Raw genomic sequence first — 23,509 nt, forward strand, 5'->3', positions numbered from 1 at the left:
TAATAAAGCACAATTACATGCTTTCTAATCACCAGTATGGTCTGTGTTTCAGGCCAGCTGAAGGCTAATAATGCCCAGCTGATGGAGGAGGCAGTACAGGCCATGCAGAACCTGGCCCAGCAGTGCAGCGACCCCTCTGCTGTGCAGGACGTCGTCACTCACCTCTTCAAGATCCTCGGAGGTGAGCTCATTAATAACCTTTTAGATTGAAATATTGTCTTAACGGAGTTTTATTTTGCTCACCTTTTATCATAATTCTTGTGTTTTTGCAGGATCTGAGGGAAAGCTCACAGTTGTTGCCCAAAAGATGAGTGTGTTGTCAGGTAAGTGGCTTGCAAGCACTTTTTATTATCCATGAAAAACAACTGCAAACATTCTACTCACCCTGAAAATTTCCATCTTGTTATAGGGATTGCCAGCTGCAGCCATCATGCAGTGTCAGGAACCTCTAGCCAGACCCTCAGCTCTGCAGTCTCTGTGATGTTCATCCCTTATTTACAACAAGAAGGTAGTATTGTTACTTTGTCTTTCTACTCCCCTTTCCTCCCAGAATGGGAATATAAAATGTTTATATAGATGCACTTTATAAGAACAAGCGCACATAATTCAGGTTTATGCGTTGGGTCTCGAAATTCCACAAGAGGCCATAGTGTCACGTTTCAGTCCAGTCCTAACTTTTCTTTGTTTTATTTAGTTCACGAGGCTACCTTGGTCCATGCAGTGTCTGTGCTTTCCCAGTGGAGCAGTCGTCTCACAGTGGAAGTTCCCACCGCTCTGCTGGATTGGTTGAAGAAAGCTTTTACCCTCAAGACCTCCACATCCCTTGTTCGACATGCCTACCTCCAGGCCATGTTGGGAGCCTTCAGAGGTCAGCAACACAAGGGACATTATTCACTGTGTTTAATATGCAGATCCTTGAGTTGAACTCAATCCTTAATCCTTACCTATATATCTCTTTTCCCCTGATTTTTAGGTGACACTCTCGCCCAAGCCTCAGACCTTGTGCCCTTGCTCCTCCAAACAGTGGAGAAGGCTGCAGCACAAAACTCCCAGCATGCTCTGCTTGCAGAAGGTGTGGCTGCTTCTGTTCTTTTGAGTCGACTGGCACTGCTGGAGACACAGACAGGTGAGGATAAAAAATAACATTTTCTCCCTTACGGAGGCTGTTGGAGCCTACAAGGATGGTGAGTGAAAAAGACTTTTCTCTTTTTCCTCTCTGCAGAGGCCAAACTCTCCAGCTTTTGGAACCTGATCTTAGATGAGAAGAAACCTCTTTTCACCACAGAGAAGTTCCTCTTCCAGGCCAACGAGGAAAGTAAGGCAATGTTCAACATATCTTACTAGCTTAAAAGCTCATGTATGTTTTGAAATATTAAGACATGAAATGATGGATTGTTTCTTTCTTCGTCACTCTGTCCTTAGCTCTCCTCACAGTACTGCTGCTCTGTGAAAGGCTTTTCCTGGACCATGCTCACAGGCTTAACAGCAGCAAATCACAGTGAGTTTGTCCTTCTGTGCTACATGTAGAGAACTTTCTACCTTAGAAGCACTTTTGAAAAAACACATTTTAACCCTCTGAGCCATTGTTTGAAAAATAAATTGTCATAGAAGTTCAACGTACGCTTTTTCTTTCTTTCTTTTTTAATGATTTGTGGCAGGTTAACTGTGTTAAACAACACATACATAGGCAACACATTTCCTCATATTTTTCATGTTTATTATAGATTTGTCTCATTTAGATTAATCTTGTAGCTGTATTATGACCACTTAATTTGTCCTACATGTTACCGTTCTGTAGGATGTATCATCACGCCACAGTTGCAGTTCTGCTGTCTCGGAGTTGGCGTGTGAGGAAGCGGGCTCAACAGACAATCAGGAAGCTGCTCTCCTCTCTGGGTGGCTCCAGTCTTGCCCATGGCCTTCTGGGAGAACTCCGTGTGGTCATCAACAAACACAAAGTACTGTCTGATTGTTCACCATAGACAACACAGAGCTGCGTCTTTGAGCAAAGAGAAAAAATAGGTTTTAGAGAGGTAGGGGTGGGGACAGTGTAATTTTTGGTGGAGATAGCAGGACAGCAGTAGATGCCACATAGAATTGATGTACACCATCTGAAAGCTGGGAGCCTGAAGATTAATTTCAGATCAGCACTGTGTGTTACAGTCATAAATATGGAACTAAAACTATTTAAATAATCACTTAATGTATAAGATAAAAATTTGAAATTGTATAAGGGCTGAGAACATTATGATTGAATTGTGTGTTGTTGCAGCAATTTTTGGTTTCATACCATTTGTTACACAGTTTTGGTGCAAAGTGTGACAATTTTTAACCACTCATATCAATAAAAATGGCAAAGATTCCCCACAAAATATTGCATAAAGACACCGAGACCTTGGGGAACACCATAAAAAAGTCCATGCTGTGCATTTGATTAAAATAACTTTAGACGTGAGAGATTTCTGCAAGAATTAAATTTTTTGCCAATTGGATGGTGAACACTTCTTTTCAGTAAACTGCTGAGAAACCCCCTTATTGTCAGTGTACTTAGGAAAACCATCATCCTCTGAATGCCTTAGATCTCTAGTCTGTGGTTGTAAAGTTTCATGAGGCATCTCAGCCCAATTGTTCTGACGGTGTTATGTACTGTCAGGTTTTGCCCCAGGACGTCCTGGTGTCAGAGTCAGGAGAGCTGACGGAGCTGGGTCGCAACTACATCCCCCCTCGTGCTCTGCTGGATGCGCTGTGTGTCGTTTGCTCCTCTGCCAGCCAATGGGGCGACCCTACAGAAGCAGAGAATTTGGCCATGGAGATCCTTATAGTCACTCATCATCCATCCATAGGTATGAGAATGAGTTTCTCACCAGACTGACTATGCTTGTTAATAACAGTCAGGTTATAAAATGCCAGGTTTCTGTAGCTAACACTAGAATTGTTGGGATGGTTTGTTGATGCTCTGTCCCATATTTTTCTTGTCATCTGCTCTCTTTATGTCTTTCAGTTGGAGCTCGCTGCGGCCTCTGGCCTTTTCTGCTCTCCTCCATGAACTTAAAAGCAGAAGAATTTATAGAAAAGAACCTGGAGTCCATTCTGCCACATTTACTGGAGGTCAACGCTGACAATCAGGTCTGAAAATAACAGTTTCTGATGCTGCATTTACATGAGGCTTATACACACATGAACACTAAAGTACTTAACTGAATCTGTGAAGAAACCAAGGTTTATAGAACGATAGATTAACAGTTTAAACTCTAATTAAACTCTGTGCAGAATATCTTGAAGGTCACTGGTGTTTCACTTTTGCTGATGTTTTTTTCATGATGCCAGGATGTCAAGTGGTCACTTTTTTTCTCCTCAGGCGGTGAGAAATGCAGTCGGTGCCCTCTCTGGGCTCTCTCCCAACAAGCTGTTACCACGGGTAATCAGTCATGTCATAGAGGGGCTTTCCAAACCTGCACTAGTTCAGGTCACCATGGAGGAGTATGCCATCATGCTGACACCTGCGGGAGAATTGTATGACAACAGCATCATCCAGAGGTAACGCACGGCTCCTCCTACCACTGTGATCTTCTGAACTCAACTACAATAACCAGAACCTTCTGTTGTCTACTTACCAATTATTTACTTCTGTCTTCCTCCTCTACACTTACTGCAGTGCCCAGAAGGAAAGCACAAAGAAGGTCAACATGAAGAGAGAGAACAAGGCCTACTCCTACAAGGAGCAGATCATCGAACTGGAGTTACAGGAGGTAAAGTGCACTTCAAGTGGGAGGAAATAATAATAACTTCTTATCAAACATATTTCCAATGCAGCTGTTCACATGAAATTAAGAACATGTGCAAACTCAAAACTAACTATGATCAAAATAAAAAAAGTTATGTGCAATAAAGTTGGCTGACACAGGAGTTCAAAAGTATTGAACACAACGAATGAAAGTTACTTAATTTTTAGTGGAGAAGCTTTTCTTTGCAATTACACCTTCAAGACTTTAGGCCCACAAGTTGAAACGTATTAATATATATGTCTGGTCTAAATCTCATGTGAATAGCTGCATTGGAAATATTTGAATGAAAATTTCCCCCACTGTTTCATCATCTGTGCCTTTTGGGTTTGAGTTCATGTCTGGAGCACAGTTTGATTTGTCTTTGATCATGCAGGAGCTAAAAAAGAAAAAAGGCATCAAAGAGGAATTGCAGCTAACCAGCAAACAGAAAGAAATGATGCAAATGCAGCTGGAGAAGGAGAATGCCATTCGCAAGAGACTACAAGGGGTATGAAAGCAAGTCACCAAAATGATCGCCTGATGCATGACAAGCTTGATATATCATTGTTGACCTGTGGTGTACTTCTCATTGTCACTAGCTGGAAGTGGAGTTACAGAGCCTAGTGGGTCTGCTGGAAGCCACTCTGATAGAGGGACCACCTCAGATGACCAGGGAGCTCCCTGGTGTCCTCCAGGCCCTCATACCCCTGCTACAGTCCCCTCTGGCTGCACCATGCATCCAGCAGGTCTTCCTGGACATCGGAGTGTGCCTCATGCCCAAACACTTTCACTCTCTAGGTACATTGCCTCTTTTAGTGTTGTGTTATAATAGGGGATCCTCTCAGCATCTCGACTAACTCACAGTTTCCTTCCAGCCATGCTTGTGGGACATGTGACTTTACGTTTGCTGAAGCCAGAGTGTGATCTGGATGAGGCCTGGGAACAGGAGGACTTGGACACAGCAGCCAATCGCACCATACTGCTGCTGCACAACTACACTGTCCCACAGAGAGATGCTAAGACTGCTGGTGAGTACAGTCCTCCACAGACATCCAGACGCACTGCACACTGTTGTTCTGAATCATGTGCCAGTTATTAATTTCTGAATGTTTTATGGAGGGCTGCTACTAACGATTTTTTTTTTTTTTTAATGGATTGAGTGATTTATTATTATTATTATTATTAGTGAATAGTGAAATTTCTGGCCTCGAACAGAAAGCATTTTTGGCAGAACCATAATACCTATCTTTGATCCGACTTCACTTTGAGCGTCCTGAGTTCTTCCTGAACATCTACATATGGTTTTTTTTTTTAAAGAAAAATGAAAAAATAGCTTTATTAGAGCGAAAAAACTGTTGCATCTCCCTTTTTCCGAAATCTCCCTGCGTTTTTAATATGGGACCCAATGAGGCTGTTGGTGCGTGTTGGTGGATCATCTGTGCGTCCTACGCCCAAACTATAACTCTGACAGCTTTACCAGAGGATTGTGAGTGAGAAGACAAATTTTCCTACGTTTCTATGTATAAATTATTTCTGTAGAGTGGAATTTGTGGCCTGGAGCGCAGTTTTCAAATTTATTTTTTGACAGTTTTTTCTCTCCCTCTACACTCTGGCGATGCTGTCACACACTGTGACACGAACATTCCGTGCAATACACACCCATTATAATCTCAGAATTTCCCCAAAAATGATCATGGTCATTTAACACGGATTGATAAAAAACTATATGACCTATCGAAACGTGGATTAATACACCGATACACAAGACTTGTGTCTACTGTTTAAAGTTTAAATGGAGTCTCTAGGTGAAATTATGCCAGAGAAGTAGACGTTTGAAAATCTCCAATTATTGTTCTTTTTCGCTCATTTTCTTTCGGCCGTCCCATTAATTTCAATGCAAAATTTTGGGCAGTTTTTTGCGACTTGCGTTGCGAAAAATTCATATTCCTTAGAGAAAAGTAATAGCACACCGATCCCGATCAAACCGCACGTTTTGATATATAATTTGTCCTGCAACTCTTCAAGTTGTAGGACTAGTAGCGGGACGAAATTGCGTCCGGAAGAGGAAGAAGAAGAAATCCACAGTATAATAATATTTCGCCCCGAGCACTGGTTCCTACAGCTATTGCTGTATGGGACCAGTGCTCGGTGCGATTGCCCCGTGGCCCTAATAATAAAATATCCACACTAGAATACTCTTACGGTAATATATGTGTCAGTTTTGATGAAGTTAAATTGAGATTAACAATCTTTGTGACATCGCTTGTGTATTGGCAACAGTTGACCCTGCAGTATATAATTTATCATATGTCCCATGTAGGGGTGTGCCATATCGTATCGTTCACGATAATACCGGTATATTTTTTTTATGGGTAAAAAAATGCATATCACGATATTGGCAACATGCCCTACTTCTTGACAAAGTGGTGTAAGGATTTCCTATTAATTACCTAGACCTTGGCGGCCCGCCAGAGTCTCTTGTGTTGCGCTAACGTCACATTTCAAGCTACTGAAAGTATATCTACACTATTCATAACATAAAGTTATTTCGCGCTGTGTCTCTGCTCAGCAGAGTGTCTGTCACCCGTCAGTCAGTCAAAACCCCGACCCTCCTCTCTGTCCTCCTCCAAGACATGCGCACGCATTCACACACACACACTGAATATACCGAGCTGCCCTCCCACTGCGCTTCAAAACAAGCACCTACCTGTCTGTAATGTATCAGTCCCGTCCCCTCTCTCTCTCTCTGTGTGTGCGTGAGCCGATCTAAATACTATCAACATGTCGTGCGTGAGCCGATCTAAATACTATCAACATGTCTTGTCAGAGGTCCAAACGGTCCAAACACACTGTTGCATTGTGCCGTTCGTTAGCCGCGAGCTAACATTAGCTAACAATTAAAGTTGTTTTAATCACAAAAAGCTACTATTACTTCCTGTCGCTTCACAAATGCAGCTTTCAAAATAAGAGCACAGAATCAACCACAGAAATTACAAGAAGACTGTCAAAATAAGATGCCTTAAATAAAACATAGACGAACCTTTATTCTCCTTTACAATAATTAATTAAAATAGGCAATGATGTGTTTGTGAGGTGTTTGCTCACATTTAGCTCTCAAAGTGGACAAGATTGATCACATTGTACTATAAAATGTACAAAATTTTCTCCCAGGGGGGCCCCCCAGACCCCCTAGAAGGTTATTGTTTATTATTATTTGCTAATACTCAAGTAAGTAATTTTTTTGTATTTGGCAACTGTTGAGATTTGCAATTTACACTACATTTAGATTTATGATTGATTTTTATTTTGTTGTACAATTTTTATTTATTTATACGAACTAAAAAATAATTTTCTATATATTTTTCATTATTTTTGATATCGTCAAGAATATCGTTATCGCGAAAATACTCTGAAATATCGTGATAATCTTTTAGGGCCATATCGCCCACCCCTAGTCCCATGAATGTATGTAATTATTGATATAATAAGGAGCATCAAGGTGGCTTTGTAACAATATCAAAGATAGAAATCTACGATTTACACATTGTGTAGCGAAACCTGCATGTTCCATAAAGCAGATTAGATCTTCCCCCAGTGACTGAATTTAATTCCAATACGTAACCAGTATCCTGTTCAATTTCATGGTTCATAATTAAGTTATAGCCAACAATCCACAATTGAGTAACAGTCAATCTTGTAGATTAGGATCTTGACCGTTCTCGGACACAAATGCAGTGTCTTCTATGGTTGCTTCCTAGGTCTATATATGCATAGGCAAATGGACTAAAACTTTCAGATGTGCTGGAAAAAAGTGCTGATAGACTAATTTTCAGCATGGCCACTAGTGGCTGCCACCATGTTTTAAACAATCGATGTGCATTGAATTCATTGATGTACTGTAGTCCAGTATATGTTCAGACTGTTTTTCTATTTATTTATTTAGTATTACTGTCAAACCACTATTACTATTGTTATTATTTCTATTGATCTAATGTTACATGACATCTAACTGATATTTTAATGGATTTCTATTTAGGTAAAAGGAAAGATGAAGTTGAGAGAACATGCAGAAGAATATATGCAAACAATTTGCCATCAAGATGTTCCATGAGTAGTAAGCAAATAAGATAAGAATTGTGACTGTCCTCTCTTGTGTCTTTGTATTGTTTTTTCCTTAGACGTGGCTCCACTGTCTGCTCCTGCTTTCTCCGTCTGCTTCCCTCTCCTCAACGCCATGCTCAGGGAGTCTTCAGGCAGCACCGAGGAGACGGAGAGCATGATGACCAGAGCCTTGCAAGTCATCCTCGAACACTCCCAGCTCCGGTCCGCCACAGACATGGATGACCTTGCTATAGATGAGGTAGGGACAGACTTCTCCATCGCATTTTCTTTTGTCTGTGGCCTGCAGATGAAGATAGTGGGGAAATTCATTATTTGAGAAGAAATCAAAAGATATTAAGTCAGACATCCAGAAAAGACTGAGTTACAAAAGACAAATTGTTGCAATGCGCCTCATTTATCTCAGAATTTATTCACTCAGATCATCACATAGCTGTCTTTCGGTATGCACACATGCTTCATCCTTAGTAAGCTGAGCCATCGGTCTGTCAAAATAAATGGCATACAAAATACAGAAAGGTTTATGCAACAGTAAAGTAATCTACACAAGAAATGGTAGGACTGACTGTTGTGTTTTCTTGTCTAAGAATGGCCCAGAACTGCTTCCACGTGTCAGCATGCTGCTGCTACTGACAAGAGTCATTTCAACAGCCACCCCAAGACTTCAGGTAAGCAAGGGACTTCACAGAGAGAGTATAAATGCATTTGGAAGTCAAACATCTACTTGTCTTTGTTGTTGGCCTAATTTATAGATGCAGTATAGACACACACTAGGCCTGAACAATTTATTGGAATTTTGCCAAAATTGCAATATGGCCTAGTTCATTATCCGAATGGCAGGAGGTGCAATATAAGTTTTTATAATACAGACAAAATATGTGTTAAATTTCCATTCTTATTTAAGAATTGTGATGCTGCAGAGATGTCTTGGCTGACAGAAAAAATAAATATCTTAGTAAGGTACAGATCCTCACAAAAAAATCATACCATGATCATTTTAACATATTTTAAATGAAAAATAATAATAATGCAAGAATGACCATCCCCTCCAATATTGTGAATCATATTGCAACCATAGTATCAGTTGTTCAGTCCGGGTTGGTTTTTGCAAGCTTTTTTTTTCTATTCCAAGCCACGTGGATGACAGAATTGCTGTTGAGAACTGTGATGTGAGACTTTTCACACTGTGTGTTTCAGGTGTTGGCGTCTCAGTGCCTGACAGCGCTGTGTGCCAGTGCAGGAGGAGGAGCCGGCTGCACTGTGGCAGAGCAGCAAGAGATCGATGTCCTGCTCAATGCCCTTCTTTCTCCCTGCTTCTCTGTCCGAGATGCTGCCCTCAGGGTGAGCTGTGAATCACTTAATTTGATATATCTTAAAGTTGGTGTTAGAGCGTAAAGCTTTTACAGCTTCTACCTCTCACCCGGGTTCTTTCTCCTAAACTTGGTTTACAAAACACTCAGGACAAATGAATAAAGTCAACCATTTATTGAAAGAATCATAGCCAAATGCAATGCTCAGCGCTGGACTCTGCCAAGTGACCCCAATGGCATCACAGGACAAAGTGCTTACAAGCAACTCTGATTTTACACATAGCTTCTTGGATTTTGGCGAAATCCCGTACAATGGGTGGGCTCTTTAACGCAATTGGTCAATTTGGAAATGATATGCACTGGTTACCACCCATTAACCAAGCATCTGGAGATTGAACATCTCACTGATCAAACTTTGTGTGTGTGTTGTTGTCTGCTGAAGCTCCACATCCTATCCTCTGCTCCCCCATGCATACCTTTCCTGAACTCTGACCTCTCCTAACCGTAAATGACCAGTCCTGTCAGTGTATGACCAAGTTCAGGTCAGAATTGTAATCTCAGGCAACCCCCACTCCCACATTGGCATATCCCACATTGTGTCATTCAGTGCTACATCACACTCCCTGATTGGTCCAATTGGTTGGGGGAGGCATTTTGTTGCTCTGACTGGTTGTAGGTCTGTTCAGAGACATTTAGATGAAATCACTGCTATTGGCATATTTGATGTTAACTCTGTTTAAATAACAAAATGTATAGCTCTTATGCATGTGTATTATTACTAGACATGCTATTAACACCCAGTCTCTCTGTGCTCAGGGGTTGTTGGAGATGGAGTTTGCGCTGCCCACAGACAGCACAGAGGCCAGTGGGCTGAGTTTGCTGCGCAGGCTTTGGGTTTCCAGGTTTGATGTAGAGGAGGAGGGCCGAACCTTAGCAGAAAAGTATGTATTTTGGGGGTTCTTGCTCCTTTCTTTTTATTAGTTGAGTGCCCATTCATTTAACCACACTTCTTTTGTGACAGCAATCTGCATATTTCCCATTCATACTCCACCATAAGAAACACTAACTGAACTTTTCTTTAAATGTTATTTCAAAGATTATATTTATCCGGCAAAATAACCGTGAGTGCACAGTGAAGAAGAATTTAGCTAATTTAATGATTGAACTGATATCTTGGCTTATCCTTCCTCCTCAGACTCTGGGAATCTCTGGGTCTGGAGTTGGTCCCTGAGCTTTGCTCCCTGCTGATTGGAGACGTCACCCACCATGAGGAGGCCGTCCGCTCTGCCGCAGCCGAAGCTCTGTCAAGCGCCGTGTCCCAGTACAGAGACCAGTCTGCTACAGTGCTGGGCCAGCTCACTGAGCTCTACCACCAGAAGCTTTATGTGAGACCCTGCCCTGTGGCCAAACAACATAATTACTCCTCTTCTACTAGTGGTTCAGGTTGAGTTTAGAAACTAAAATGTGATATTTTTTATTTTAAAGAGACCACCTCCTGTGTTGGATGCTCTGGGCAGAGTCATCTCTGAAGCTCCACCTGACCAATGGGAGGCCAGGTAAATCCCAGTGTTTGTTTGCAAAGATGAGACACACTCAGGTTTCAACTGTTTTATCTCTAAAATATGTATCCCAGCGACTCATTATGCACAATTAACCCCATTATATCTACCTTAGCTGCAACAGTAGATGTATTAGTTCCAACAGGGGGGTAAGATGACAAAAATAGTATTGACAAAAATGAGTCAGGAAGGTGCAAGAAAAGGCCACCTTTGCCTTATTACTGAGGCAGATTATACCCCAAGTCCCGTTTTCTTATTAATGTCTTAATTTAGTTGTTATATATCAGATATTATGAGAAAAGATAATCCTATTATAAAAAAGTATGTTGACATTTTAAATGTTCCTCCTTGTGCACTGATTGGCATTTTATCACACACTCACTTCTTTGTCAGGGGTGGCATTGCTCTAGCTCTGAACAAGCTGTCTCAGTACCTGGACGAATCTCAGGTCACCCCCCTCTTCCTCTTCTTTGTTCCTGATGCTCTGAACGACCGGCACACTGAGGTACGGCGCTGCATGCTGGACGCTGCCCTCTCTGCGCTCAACACACACGGAAAGGTACTTCTTTCTTCTTTATTTCAGCCAACGACTAGACATTTCACCGTATAAACACACACAAATCAATCAAATATGTATTATTTATTAATGACCATTTGCGTCTTGGCTTTATGGAACAGGACAATGTGAGCTCCCTTCTGCCAGTGTTTGAGGAGTTTCTAAAGAACGCACCTCAGGACGCCAGTTACGACTCTGTCCGTCAGAGTGTGGTTATTCTTATGGGCTCCTTGGCCAAACATCTGGACAAAAATGACCCCAAGGTCAAACCCATCATGGCAAAGCTCATCACTGCACTCTCTACACCCTCACAGCAGGTAAGCAAAAGTTTGAAGTATTATAATAATTTATTATAGCCGTTTTATTTATAGATACTTTTCTGACAGTCCATTACTCTTCATCACATGATCTCATCTGTTTTGTCATCCCTCATCAGGTCCAGGAGTCTGTGGCCAGCTGTTTACCTCCTTTAGTCCCTGCCATCAAGGAGGATGCTGCAGGGATTGTAAGGAACCTGCTGCAGCTGCTGCTGGAGAGCGACAAGTACGCAGAGAGGAAGGGGGCAGCATATGGACTGGCTGGTTTGGTCAAAGGTCTCGGGATCCTAGCACTCAAACAGCAGGACATCATGACGACACTGACGGACGCCATCCAGGACAAGAAAAACTTCAGGCGAAGGGAAGGTCAGTGAAGTTGATCCAACCACTGAACTGTTTGGTTTTGTATTTGTAAGTTGCACACATTGATGCAGACATTATGTATGTCAGACTACATTGTCCTCGTTTTATTTAAGTAGAAGGCACCATCTTCTAGCACTGAAGACTACTATTTCTTTTTTTCTGAATAAGAAACCACTGAGCAGCTGTTTGTCTTTGTTTAGGAGCACTGTTTGCCTTTGAGATGCTGTGTAACATGTTGGGGAAGCTGTTTGAGCCATATGTGGTCCACGTGCTGCCACATCTCCTGCTCTGCTTTGGAGACGGAAACCAGTACGTCAGAGAGGTTAGCAGGCAGTTCATATCCCAGCCTTCTTCTGCATAAATACCTCACTTTCTGCTCAAATATGTCTTTCATTACATAAATGCATCTTCAAAATGTCATGACTTAAATTATAAGAGGTCTTTCTTACTATCCAGTTTTTCTGTATATCCACAATAAAATATAGCATGGTTGGGGTAACGCATGATCCATGAAACAGGCCCTCATTTCAGAAAAATCAATAATTTCTGTCATAAGAATTTGCGTGTAAAAACATACAGGACTCCTGTCTAAAGACTTCACTCCCTTCTCCCAGGCTGCAGATGACTGTGCCAAGGCTGTCATGAGGAACCTGAGCGCCCATGGTGTGAAGCTGGTCCTTCCCTCCCTGCTGGTGGCTCTAGAGGAGGAGTCCTGGAGAACTAAAGCAGGTTAGGCCCTTACTTGCACAGGATTCCTAGGCATTACTGGAATGTGTAAAAGAGAGGATGTAAAAATATCTCCTTTTTTTCGCAAATGGGGAGAATACTACAAAGAATACACACTTCTGCTTACTCCTGTAATATTTACATTTGCATTCTCTTGTCGCACATTGAAATGTTAATGTCATGAAGAATAGTTTTCAGATGCATCACTATTGTCTAGTTGATAACCACTGTGAATACAGTCAGTCAAACTTGTCTTCGTGTGAATCGCCCCTTCTTTCCTCCAGGCTCAGTGGAGTTGCTTGGTGCAATGGCTTTCTGTGCACCCAAGCAGCTGTCCTCCTGCCTGCCCAGCATCGTGCCCAAGCTGACTGAGGTGCTGACTGACTCGCACGTGAAGGTGCAGAAGGCCGGCCAGCAGGCCCTGCGCCAGATCGGATCTGTCATCCGCAATCCGGAAATCCTTGGTAAGTTATCCAGCCTCTTTCACACATTATTTCCTCTAAATGACTGGAATAACCTTTGATGCACTGTGAGCAATTTTCTATATTCACACACACTGACAACTACAAATTTGAAAATTAAAAAAAAATGTGGTTGAGTTGGGAAGAAGTAGGGCTGTACAATTAATCAAAATTGAATTTAAAGTAGTATGTTAACACCAATGTCATTATTCCTCTGCCAGCCATTACCCCCATCCTGCTGGACGCTCTCACCGATCCGTCCAGGAGAACCCAGACATGTCTGCAGACGCTGCTGGACACCAAGTTTGTACACTTTATCGACGCCCCCTCCCTGGCCCTCATCATGCCCATTGTCCAGAGAGCCTTCCAGGATCGCTCTACTGACACTCGCAAGATGGCCGCTCAGATCATTGGCAACATGTACTCCCTCACTGATCAGAAGGTACACAGCATTACCTATATATTACGCTAAACTAAAAACAAAATAATGTATTCTGAAGGTGGTTTATGGTGTAATATGTGTCATTGTTTATAGGATCTGTCACCCTACCTGCCTAGTGTTATTCCTGGACTGAAGGCCTCTCTGTTGGACCCGGTGCCTGAGGTGTGTTTGGTGATGTAAACAGTACTGCATTAATATGTGCTCTATGAGTGTGAAAGTCTAGCTGTAACTGCTCTTTTCTCTTCTCCAGGTTCGTACAGTCTCAGCCAAAGCCCTGGGTGCCATGGTGAAGGGGATGGGTGAATCCTGCTTTGACGACCTGCTGCCATGGCTCATGGAGACACTGGCCTCTGAACAGAGCTCTGTAGATCGCTCTGGAGCTGCACAGGGTTGGTTCTTCTACCCTCTGGCCCCGTGTGGTTTTTGTTTTCTTTTAATGAAATTCGTCACTCACTGAATGATTTGTGTGTGGCTGTCTTTAGGTCTGGCTGAGGTGATGGCTGGACTGGGAGTGGAGAAGCTGGACAAGCTGATGCCAGATGTGGTGCAAACAGCCAGTAAGATCGACATCGCTTCCCACGTCAGAGATGGCTACATCATGATGTTCATCTACCTGCCCCTCACCTTTGGAGACAAGTTTACTCCCTACGTTGGGCCCATCATCCCATGCATTCTCAAGGTATAGCTTTGATCACAATGTTTTTCTTTGTTGTTTTAAAAAGATTTTTAACAATGAATCTCATTTCATTGCACTTTATGGGGTTAAAGATTTTCCTATGATTTTGAAATTTCTTCTTCCTTGGAATATTTCTTTTTTTCCCCCAGATTTCCTTTTTTATGAAATGTAATTTTAATAACATCACTAAAATAAATGAATTACTGTGCTATTCTTTCATATGTTACATTACGTGGTAAAAGTTTTTAGCAGGAAAATAATTCTTCTCATTTACTATAGAAGTCTGCATATCAAACTAACCTGGGGTAAGCAGGTTTTTATGCTGTTATTGGGCAAAAGTCCCTTAAAACCTTTCAGCATGTTTTAATGAAAGTAGTCTAAGAGAAAATTATATTTACAATTATTCTGCACCACCACTTGCCTCTGTTCAGGCTTTAAAAATTGAAAAGAGACTTTGGCCATTCACAGGTCATTTTAGAGGTATTCCTATTAGCTATTTCACAAATATGGGGTTAATGCCCAACAAGGTGTCAATTAACAGGAATTAATGGACGACGGGACCCCAGAATGGTTGCTTCGAAAGGAACCATTAATTCCTGATTATGGACACCTCAAAGGGCATTACCCTGCTTAATCTCATGTCACTTGCCAAAGAAGACTATGACCCAATAAGTTATACTTTTTCAATCACAACTCTGTTTCCCTGGTTACACTTGAGGATTTGCCTGGAACAATCATTACCTTTTGCATAAGGTTCTTCTGCAATAAAAACATTGTTCATAACCACAGTTAATAGAATCAACCTTAGATATGACTTGACAATGGGAAATATTTCTCAGCTCATAGAACCCTTCGGCCGAGCTATGAAACAGGAAGCGTTATGATAGTGAGATTCAAAGGCATTAACAAACAGTAAATATAATTTGACAGTATGTTGAAAATGTGTTGAATAGCAAATGGGTTTACATAAGCAAACTTCTGATATCCCAAGTGTTGAGTGGCCTGCAAAGTTTAAAATGACAGGCTTTGCACTCTAGGTCATTTGTTTGATCTAAAATTATATATATTTTGCCACACATCTGAGCCGAAAACGGCCATTTTGTGAGAATTACCAGAATCTCAATTCAGGGTGCTCAGCCTTTTCTCTCCCCCTATCTGTGCTGTCCACCAGGCTCTGGCTGATGAGAATGAATATGTGAGAGACACGGCACTGCGAGCCGGCCAGCGAATCATCAGCATGTATGCTGAGACAGCCATCGCTCTGCTGCTCCCCGAGCTGGAACAAGGCCTGTTTGATGACCTGTGGAGAATCAGGTCAGACGTGAATACACTGCAACACATCAGCGGTTGAATAAATGTCATTCCTATATTGACTAGTCGTGTGTCCATCTCATTGTTGGTTTACAGGTTCAGCTCTGTGCAGTTGCTTGGAGATCTGTTGTTCCATATCTCTGGAGTGACAGGAAAGATGACTACAGAGACCGCCTGCGAAGATGACAACTTTGGAACAGCTGCATCCAATAAAGTACAAATCACCTTTTATCTACAAAAAAGTTCTATCTCTACTCACAGAAATGTTGTCTGTTTATACATTGATGTGCCTTGAATTGCTGACCATTGACCTCTTCCTCTCCTAGGCTATCATTGGAGCTCTGGGTGCTGAGCGGCGTAATCGTGTCCTCTCTGGCCTCTATATGGGCCGATCAGACACTCAGCTGGTGGTTCGACAGGCTTCCCTTCACGTGTGGAAGATCGTGGTCTCCAACACCCCCAGAACTCTTCGAGAGATCCTCCCAACCCTCTTCACTCTCCTGCTGGGCTTCTTGGCTTCAACCTGCCCTGACAAGAGAACGGTATTACTCCTTTGAACTTTCAACTGTTAGCAGTGTTTGCCTGTTCCTGTCTCTCTTAAAGTATTGACGGTGTGTGGTTATAGATCGCTGCTCGGACGCTTGGTGATCTGGTGAGGAAACTCGGAGAGAAGATCCTCCCTGAGATTATTCCCATCCTCGAGGAGGGACTGCGCTCTGACAAGAGTGACGAGAGGCAGGGAGTCTGCATCGGCCTTAGTGAGATCATGAAGTCCACCAGCAAAGATGCAGTGAGTTACTCAGGCACTGTAAATGTAAAATTCCCAAAAATAGCAAAATAAATAATAAGCCTTTTTCTTTTACCTATTTTCCAACTAATTGCATCTGTATTAAACTGAATTTCAACTAAATTTGAAAAAATTAACAATGAACAGAAAAAAATGTAATGTTAACCTGATGGTATTTGCACTGTAGGTGCTCGTCTTCTCTGAGTCACTGGTCCCAACAGTGAGGAAGGCTCTCTGCGACCCTCTGGAGGAGGTCCGAGAGGCTGCAGCCAAAACCTTTGAGCAGCTTCATGCAACCATTGGTCACCAGGCCCTGGACGACATCCTGCCTACCCTGCTCAAACAGCTGGTGAGGGAGCAAAAACACGAACATAATACAGATAGCATTTTTAAGTTTTCAGTCTCACTTTTAATAAACTAAATGTCTTTTCTCAGGATGACGAGGAGACGGCAGAGTTTGCTTTGGATGGCCTGAAGCAAGTCATGGCGGTGAAGAGTCGCTCTGTGCTGCCTTACTTGGTGCCAAAGGTAGTGTCACATTCAAGGTTTCCTTTTTTCGGTCTTATTATTGTATTTGACTGTATCTGACGAAAGTGTCTCTCCCCTCTGGTCATACCAGCTGACTGCTCCTCCCGTGAACACCCGTGTGCTGGCATTCCTGTCCGCTGTGGCTGGAGACGCTCTCACACGCCACCTAGGAGTCATCCTGCCTGCCCTGCTCACCTCCCTCAAAGGAAAGCTGGGGACAGAAGATGAAGCACAGGTAGCACTGGCATTCACAAGTTATGATATTTTCTGCCACAGTTGTGTTTGAGCCTTTTGTTCTTTCCACATAACCATAACCCTCATGTGTTGTCTTTGCTTCAGGAGTTGTGTAGCTGTCAAACAGTAATCCTCTCAGTGGAGGATGAGGTGGGCCAGCGGATCATCATAGATGACCTGCTGGAGTCCACACGAGGCCCTGACCCTGGACTCAGACAGGCTGCCGTCACCATCCTCAATGCCTACTTTGCCCGTACCCGCCTGGACTACAGTGCCCATACTCGGACCCTGCTCTCAGGCCTCATCCGCCTTCTCAATGACTCCAACCCAGAGGTCCTTGCTCAGAGCTGGGACACCATCAACTCCATTACCAAGGTCTGTTGACGTACAAATAAGAGTGGGCAAGATTTGTACATTGTTTTGATTTTAAGACAATTTGACAGTAGTTCCACAACAGTAAAGATCTGTACTTTGATTATGTCTTAATCATGGGTAAACGTGGCCTGAGTGTTGTTTGTTTTTCTTGTATAGAAACTGGATGCAAGCAGCCAGCTGGCTATGATTGATGACCTTCATAGAGACATTAGATCAGCCGCTGCAGACGTTAAGGGTCAGCACCTGCCTGGTTTCTGTCTGCCCAAGAAGGTAAGAAGGCTTGTCCTCCATGATTTGGTTGTTGTGTCTTTTTTTTTAATTTTCTATTTTTAAATCCAGATCACTTATTGTTTTTCTTTTCATTTTATATCATGGTCCAAACACTTAACCTTTTGTGAGCTTTTATTAACACACAATTTTTTTTAATTGATGGATGATTTAAGATATTTCTTAAGCAGAAATGCCCAAAAATCACTGGTTCCAGCCACATAAATGGGAGGATTTGCTGCTGCTCTCCAATTTATATCACTGTATATTTTACATCTTTGGGTTTTTGACAGTTGATCTGAAAAAATAAGTTATTTGTAAATGTGCCCCGAGAAATCATAATGGGCCTTTTTTCACACTGCAATTAAGCAGTTCATCATAGAACAATTACAACAATAACTATTTGTTGCAGCTCTCTTGATCATCTGCCCATCTTGGTTTCCACAGGGTGTGACCTGCATCCTGCCTGTCCTGAGGGAAGGTGTCCTTACTGGTAGCCCTGAGCAGAAAGAAGAGGCAGCTAAAGCCTTAGGAGGGGTCATCAAACTGACATCCCCTGAGGCTCTGCGGCCCTCTGTCGTCAACATCACCGGACCGCTCATTCGTATCTTGGGAGACCGATTTGCCTGGACAGTGAAGACTGCTCTGTTGGAGACTCTCACCCTGCTGTTGGCAAAGGTCTGTACCCCACCATGGGATGTAAATGGCCAAAAACTGTTCAAAGCCATGTAATTTCTCCCCACAGATGATTAGAAATTTTCAGATCAGATCACCTTGTTCAATCACAAGGCTTAAGTCATAATGTTTGGCTCTAACTTTGGGACTTTATTCATCCTCCAGGTGGGCATTGCCCTGAAGCCCTTCCTTCCACAGCTGCAGACCACCTTCCTGAAGGCCTTGCAGGATTCAAGCCGTGCCGTGAGGCTGAGGGCTGCAGAAGCTCTGGGTCAACTGGTTTCCATCCACACCAAGGTGGACCCACTCTTTACTGAGCAGCTCGCTGCTATCCGCAATGCTGAGGACTCAGGAGTCAGGTGAGCAGCAGACTGCTACTGAAATCTAGTGATGTCCAAATGAACCTTCATGAACCAATAGCTGAATACATGGACCCCACAAGATTGTGCTTCGCGAATGGTAATTCGGTGTGCTTTCAACCCTTTGTTGAACAGTGAGCATCACCTCAGTTTTAAAGCTTGATACTGGTTTCATATGAAAGTAGAAGACCAAAGGAATCCATTGGTACCAACCTTGTTGTTTAATGTTAGACTTTTCTAGGTATATTGACAACAAGGGATGTGTATAAGTTTGCCATCCAATCTCATACTAAAAGTATGGTGTTATGGTGTTCCTCGAGGTCCTTAATTATTGTCTTAATGTGGTATTTTGGAAAGATTATTGACCATTTTTATCAGTTCTTGAGTTAAAAAAAAGGTCAAATTTAGCACCAAATCAGTATAACAAATTAGCCTGGCTAACACCAGACTATTCTCAAATGAGGTCTAGTCTGGCAACGAGCAATGGATTTTTCCGTAGAGGAGGTGTGGTTTACGAGCCGTTTATTGGGCGCTTAGAATGTCTATCAAAAGCGTCTGTAGGTAGCTCTTAGCCAATCAGATCAGTTATACCAGATGACGTAGTAGAGCAACAGAAATGGATGTTTGTTGTGTGTGTGTCTGTGAGAGAGTGTTGCTTGCTGCTTTGCTTCTCCAGTTCTCGCTTTCTGGAAGATTATTTATTTTCACGCTTTATTCCCCCTCATGTCATTCAGCCACACACATCCACTGATTTTATGGGCAATAAACAAGCTGAGCGAGATCACCGGCGGTGACCGGCGGTGACCGGCGGTCTCGCCGGTACGGCGCTAATCACCGGCGCTACCGGTGATCTCGTTCCGAGCCGGGGGACAGCGGTGCCGCCGAGAGACCTTTTGCCTTTCAACTTTCGCTCTAAACTATTTAAAACGCCATCTACAGCTAAAGAGAGTTTCGCGTCTGCAGCAGCCATGTTGGATCCGGAAAACTACAAGCTTCCATCATCTTGCCGTCCCTCCCCGCTCTGTGATTGGATCCCTAAAACAGGGCTAAGAATGCTTCCTGGATTCCAGACCCTTTCGCAGTTCGAAATTAAATTTGAGCGCGCAAGGCAGTCAGTCAGGCTAATAACAAATGGTATGGTCCCAAAAATTGCTGAAAAACGTATTAATGGGAATGATATGTCGTTTTCTGGTCACAAGCCCAAATGTTGTGGAACAGTGCCGCGAATGATGTGTGTATTTGTGTGATTTTACATTTTTCCTAAAATGTTCTGAGAGGCCAATATTATTGGCTAATAGCACACACTTCAGAACCAAAATGGCCAATATACATTTGCTGATATTTAAAAAATAGTATGACATTACGTAGTTTGTCCACTAGAGAGCATTGACAAGTTAAGTTTTCAACTGTGAGCTGTATTCAATGTATATCTTGGTCACAATTCTTTAGTAACCATATTTAAGGGATCAAATATGTTTGTTGTGTTATTTGTTTATTTTTTTTTAAATACAATCCAATTTATACTTACGGTATCAATATATGTGTTTGGCTTAAATGCATACTAATAAATATTACATATTTGAGAGTTTATAACACTCTGTTCTCAACATGGTAAAAGTAGTCATAAGCTTAAAGGAAGTCAATTAAGTTAATTTTACTACTTGGGGTTCAGTGGTGAGGCTTATGCTGTTTTTATGTATTATTTTGTAAAAGCTTGTTCTCTTGCTTGTGTTGTGCTCTTTACCCGCTTCACAGGGAGACTATGCTCCAAGCCTTAAGGTTTGTCATCCAGGGGGCCGGGTCAAAGGTGGACCCAACCATCCGCAAGAACATCACCACCACATTACTAGGCATGCTGGGACATGATGAGGTATGTCGGGAGGAGCAGATGCCTTGCAGCAGCAAATAGATCTGAGAAGATTTTATTTTAAATCTGTGGGAACACGCCCTTTTTCCACCCCAGGGCCTGTAAAAACTACTGAAGACATTAAGTAATTACCAATGCAATGGAGTATAATGCATGAGCACTTAAAGAGAATTTCACAAAGAGTTGTTCTGTGGTGTAGTTTCCTCTGTGATCACTGTATAAAACGGAAGTCAGGCAGAGAGGATGTGGTTTTGAGCCTATGTGTCAGTTTTAGAGTAAATGACACTCAAGCTGTCTGGTTGTCTGTGCATGCACGTAGGATGCAACCCGTATGTCGTCAGCCGGCTGTGTTGGTGAGCTGTGTGCCTTCCTGTCAGAGGAGGAGCTGAAGAGTGTGTTACTTCAGCACGTCTTGGGTTTGTATTTAAATGCAGTTATCATCACACCACATATCACATTATGTGTATAATGTTGGGCTTCCTATTTAAATGTGCCCCTAATTGCTGTTTATTGGAACAATTCACTTTGTGTACTGACTGAAATAATAATAGTGTTTTAGTAAATGTGTGTTTTTGCTTAGTTTTACCACAACTAGTACTTTCCATCCTTTTTATAAATATGTTTATAGTAACACTTCTCATGACGTATTTGTCCAATATAACAGTTTGACTTCCCTGAGTGTTTGTTCTGCTCCTTGTGCATCAGCAGAACAGTGAGAACATGAACTAATAGATGTTTTACCTCCCTTTAGCCGATATGTCCGGTGTTGACTGGATGGTGCGTCATGGCCGTAGCTTGGCCATGTCGATAGCTGTCAAGTCTGCTCCTGAGAGGCTGTGTGCGAAGGAATACTGTGATACTGTGACAGAGACCATTTTGACCAACGCCACTGCTGACAGGGTGAGGAGAACAAGTGAATAACTGATATACATGGCTGCATGTCTACCAGTATATGTCACCTGTAAAGAAGTAGTTTCATATTTTGGGTACAATTCCAACAAGATGTGGTTTTATTTTGAGTTGCATGCTGTAGGGCTCGGTAATATGTCAGTAGTATCTATCCAACAGAATTAATTTTATACCCTCATAACAATATATATATCAGGATATAGCATGTTTTCTGGTATGGTGTTTCCACTGTTTACATTTTTCAGTGGGGACTGAATGAAATGTCAAGAAATCAAAATAACTTGACTCCGCTGTAGACTGTATATAGGACTCTAGCGGGATCTCCACTCCACAGCAGGGACTCTAGAAAGTCGCTGCTTATAGACCAAACTCTATAACTCACTGTAAAACCACCTCTTGTTTTTACATTGAAGAAGATGTTACATGTTTATTAGTGAGCTTTCAATCCTTTTTTTTCTATTTTTGAACAAAGTCAGCTAGCAGTTTCCTGTTCCTCTTTAGTAGCTTCATATATACCATACAGAGTGATGTCACACTGACATTCAGAAAAGGAGTCCTGCAGATTGAAGATGATTACACTATTCAATGTTCAACAGAAATGTCATTAGAGTAATCAATAATAGCTTTTTCTTTTTTTTCTTTACAAAAATCCAACTTCAAATTTAAATAGCACATGGAAGCTATGGTATATAATATGTATGGGTTACAGTCCTGTATCCTCTAGTGTCATCTCATTTTCTACGTACATTCTTGTTGCCCTCATGTGCATCATCTTTTAGATTCCCATTGCCACCAGTGGGATCAGAGGGATGGGATTCCTGATGAGGCATCATCTCAGAACAGAGGGAGGCAGTAGTGTTTCCCAGCGCATCATCACACAGTTTGTCAAGGTAAAACAGGAACCACTTAATATTACTGATGATTACACACTATTTACTTCCCTTTTCTGTTTGAAGTGAGTGCAGATAAGTCACTAAATAATTCTCCACCCTATGAGCTCTGGCTTTGTGCATATTATATGATGTTGCAAAAATATTTTAATTATACTTTCTCGGGGGGATGGGGATCGATAATTTATTTTCTATAAACATGTATTCCTTTTTATGATCACAGGTGAGCTGAAGCCTTGCCTTGAACCTATGCTCCTGGTGTGGCAGATTTATTAAAGCTGTGTTAACAGTTATTTTTTAGATTAACAATGGGTCAAGTGACTGTGTGATGTGAAAGAGATGGCTGGATTTCTTGTTCTTACTTTATTATCAGGGGAATATATTAGAAAGAAGAATTTTCAGACCAGTAGCAGCTTGACGAGTACAGAATGCATTCATTGATCATTTGAGCTGCCAAGGCCATTTCCATTCTAGTCCAACTGAAACCAGTTTTGTTTTGCTTTTGAAATCCCATGAATTGTGAAAAAGAAGTCATACATTATTAAACTTTCAGTTCAGTTATACACTTAAATCTCATAATGAAAGCTGATATCAGGCTGAGAGATATGCGATACCAAGTAGCTGTGAATAAAGACACGTGGCCACAACAGTCATTATAGTATTTATTTTCCTATACACACTATCTGCTTCAACAGTGTGTAGTAGATGGAGGTTTTGTGTTGAGTGGTCTGTTGTCTGTGTGACCACACAGTGTCTTCAGAACCAGTCCAGTGACATCAGGCTGGTGTCGGAGCGGGTTCTGTGGTGGGTGTTCAAAGAACCGGCAACACCCTCAATGGAGCCCAGTCTCATCAAGCCCCTACTGAAGAGTCTGCTGGACAACACCAAGGACAAGAACACCAGCGTGCGGGCTCAGAGCGAACATACCATCGTCAACCTGCTACGTCTCCGACAGGGAGAGGAAACCATGCAGGTCAGACTACAGACTGCAATCATTTTCAGGTGTATATAACA

The 23,509-nt window shown here is 42.2% G+C and overlaps 1 protein-coding gene across 1 annotated transcript in view; it reads left to right on the forward strand.

Moving 5' to 3' along the window:
* gcn1 (GCN1 activator of EIF2AK4) overlaps positions 1 to 23,509 on the forward strand; it is a 30,356-nt gene that overhangs the window by 6,158 nt on the left and 689 nt on the right. The window contains exons 10-56 of the mRNA XM_059336926.1: positions 53 to 181; positions 273 to 323; positions 410 to 508; positions 695 to 868; positions 974 to 1,126; positions 1,223 to 1,315; positions 1,423 to 1,498; positions 1,799 to 1,958; positions 2,654 to 2,843; positions 3,002 to 3,126; positions 3,359 to 3,537; positions 3,656 to 3,749; positions 4,159 to 4,272; positions 4,364 to 4,562; positions 4,640 to 4,792; positions 7,943 to 8,124; positions 8,471 to 8,551; positions 9,081 to 9,224; positions 10,010 to 10,134; positions 10,389 to 10,578; positions 10,679 to 10,749; positions 11,146 to 11,311; positions 11,431 to 11,625; positions 11,745 to 11,991; positions 12,189 to 12,310; positions 12,603 to 12,717; positions 12,999 to 13,178; positions 13,397 to 13,617; positions 13,711 to 13,779; positions 13,868 to 14,006; positions 14,100 to 14,296; positions 15,465 to 15,607; positions 15,701 to 15,818; positions 15,931 to 16,146; positions 16,230 to 16,394; positions 16,579 to 16,740; positions 16,827 to 16,919; positions 17,011 to 17,154; positions 17,259 to 17,528; positions 17,685 to 17,798; positions 18,243 to 18,473; positions 18,636 to 18,829; positions 20,585 to 20,699; positions 21,016 to 21,112; positions 21,448 to 21,596; positions 22,385 to 22,495; positions 23,247 to 23,468. Of these exons, the coding sequence (XP_059192909.1) occupies positions 53 to 181; positions 273 to 323; positions 410 to 508; positions 695 to 868; positions 974 to 1,126; positions 1,223 to 1,315; positions 1,423 to 1,498; positions 1,799 to 1,958; positions 2,654 to 2,843; positions 3,002 to 3,126; positions 3,359 to 3,537; positions 3,656 to 3,749; positions 4,159 to 4,272; positions 4,364 to 4,562; positions 4,640 to 4,792; positions 7,943 to 8,124; positions 8,471 to 8,551; positions 9,081 to 9,224; positions 10,010 to 10,134; positions 10,389 to 10,578; positions 10,679 to 10,749; positions 11,146 to 11,311; positions 11,431 to 11,625; positions 11,745 to 11,991; positions 12,189 to 12,310; positions 12,603 to 12,717; positions 12,999 to 13,178; positions 13,397 to 13,617; positions 13,711 to 13,779; positions 13,868 to 14,006; positions 14,100 to 14,296; positions 15,465 to 15,607; positions 15,701 to 15,818; positions 15,931 to 16,146; positions 16,230 to 16,394; positions 16,579 to 16,740; positions 16,827 to 16,919; positions 17,011 to 17,154; positions 17,259 to 17,528; positions 17,685 to 17,798; positions 18,243 to 18,473; positions 18,636 to 18,829; positions 20,585 to 20,699; positions 21,016 to 21,112; positions 21,448 to 21,596; positions 22,385 to 22,495; positions 23,247 to 23,468 (6,977 nt within the window). The remainder of the gene's footprint in view (positions 1 to 52; positions 182 to 272; positions 324 to 409; positions 509 to 694; positions 869 to 973; positions 1,127 to 1,222; positions 1,316 to 1,422; positions 1,499 to 1,798; positions 1,959 to 2,653; positions 2,844 to 3,001; positions 3,127 to 3,358; positions 3,538 to 3,655; positions 3,750 to 4,158; positions 4,273 to 4,363; positions 4,563 to 4,639; positions 4,793 to 7,942; positions 8,125 to 8,470; positions 8,552 to 9,080; positions 9,225 to 10,009; positions 10,135 to 10,388; positions 10,579 to 10,678; positions 10,750 to 11,145; positions 11,312 to 11,430; positions 11,626 to 11,744; positions 11,992 to 12,188; positions 12,311 to 12,602; positions 12,718 to 12,998; positions 13,179 to 13,396; positions 13,618 to 13,710; positions 13,780 to 13,867; positions 14,007 to 14,099; positions 14,297 to 15,464; positions 15,608 to 15,700; positions 15,819 to 15,930; positions 16,147 to 16,229; positions 16,395 to 16,578; positions 16,741 to 16,826; positions 16,920 to 17,010; positions 17,155 to 17,258; positions 17,529 to 17,684; positions 17,799 to 18,242; positions 18,474 to 18,635; positions 18,830 to 20,584; positions 20,700 to 21,015; positions 21,113 to 21,447; positions 21,597 to 22,384; positions 22,496 to 23,246; positions 23,469 to 23,509) is intronic.

The sequence above is a fragment of the Centropristis striata genome, chromosome 7 (assembly GCF_030273125.1).
Source record: "Centropristis striata isolate RG_2023a ecotype Rhode Island chromosome 7, C.striata_1.0, whole genome shotgun sequence".
Lineage (NCBI taxonomy): Eukaryota > Metazoa > Chordata > Actinopteri > Perciformes > Serranidae > Centropristis > Centropristis striata.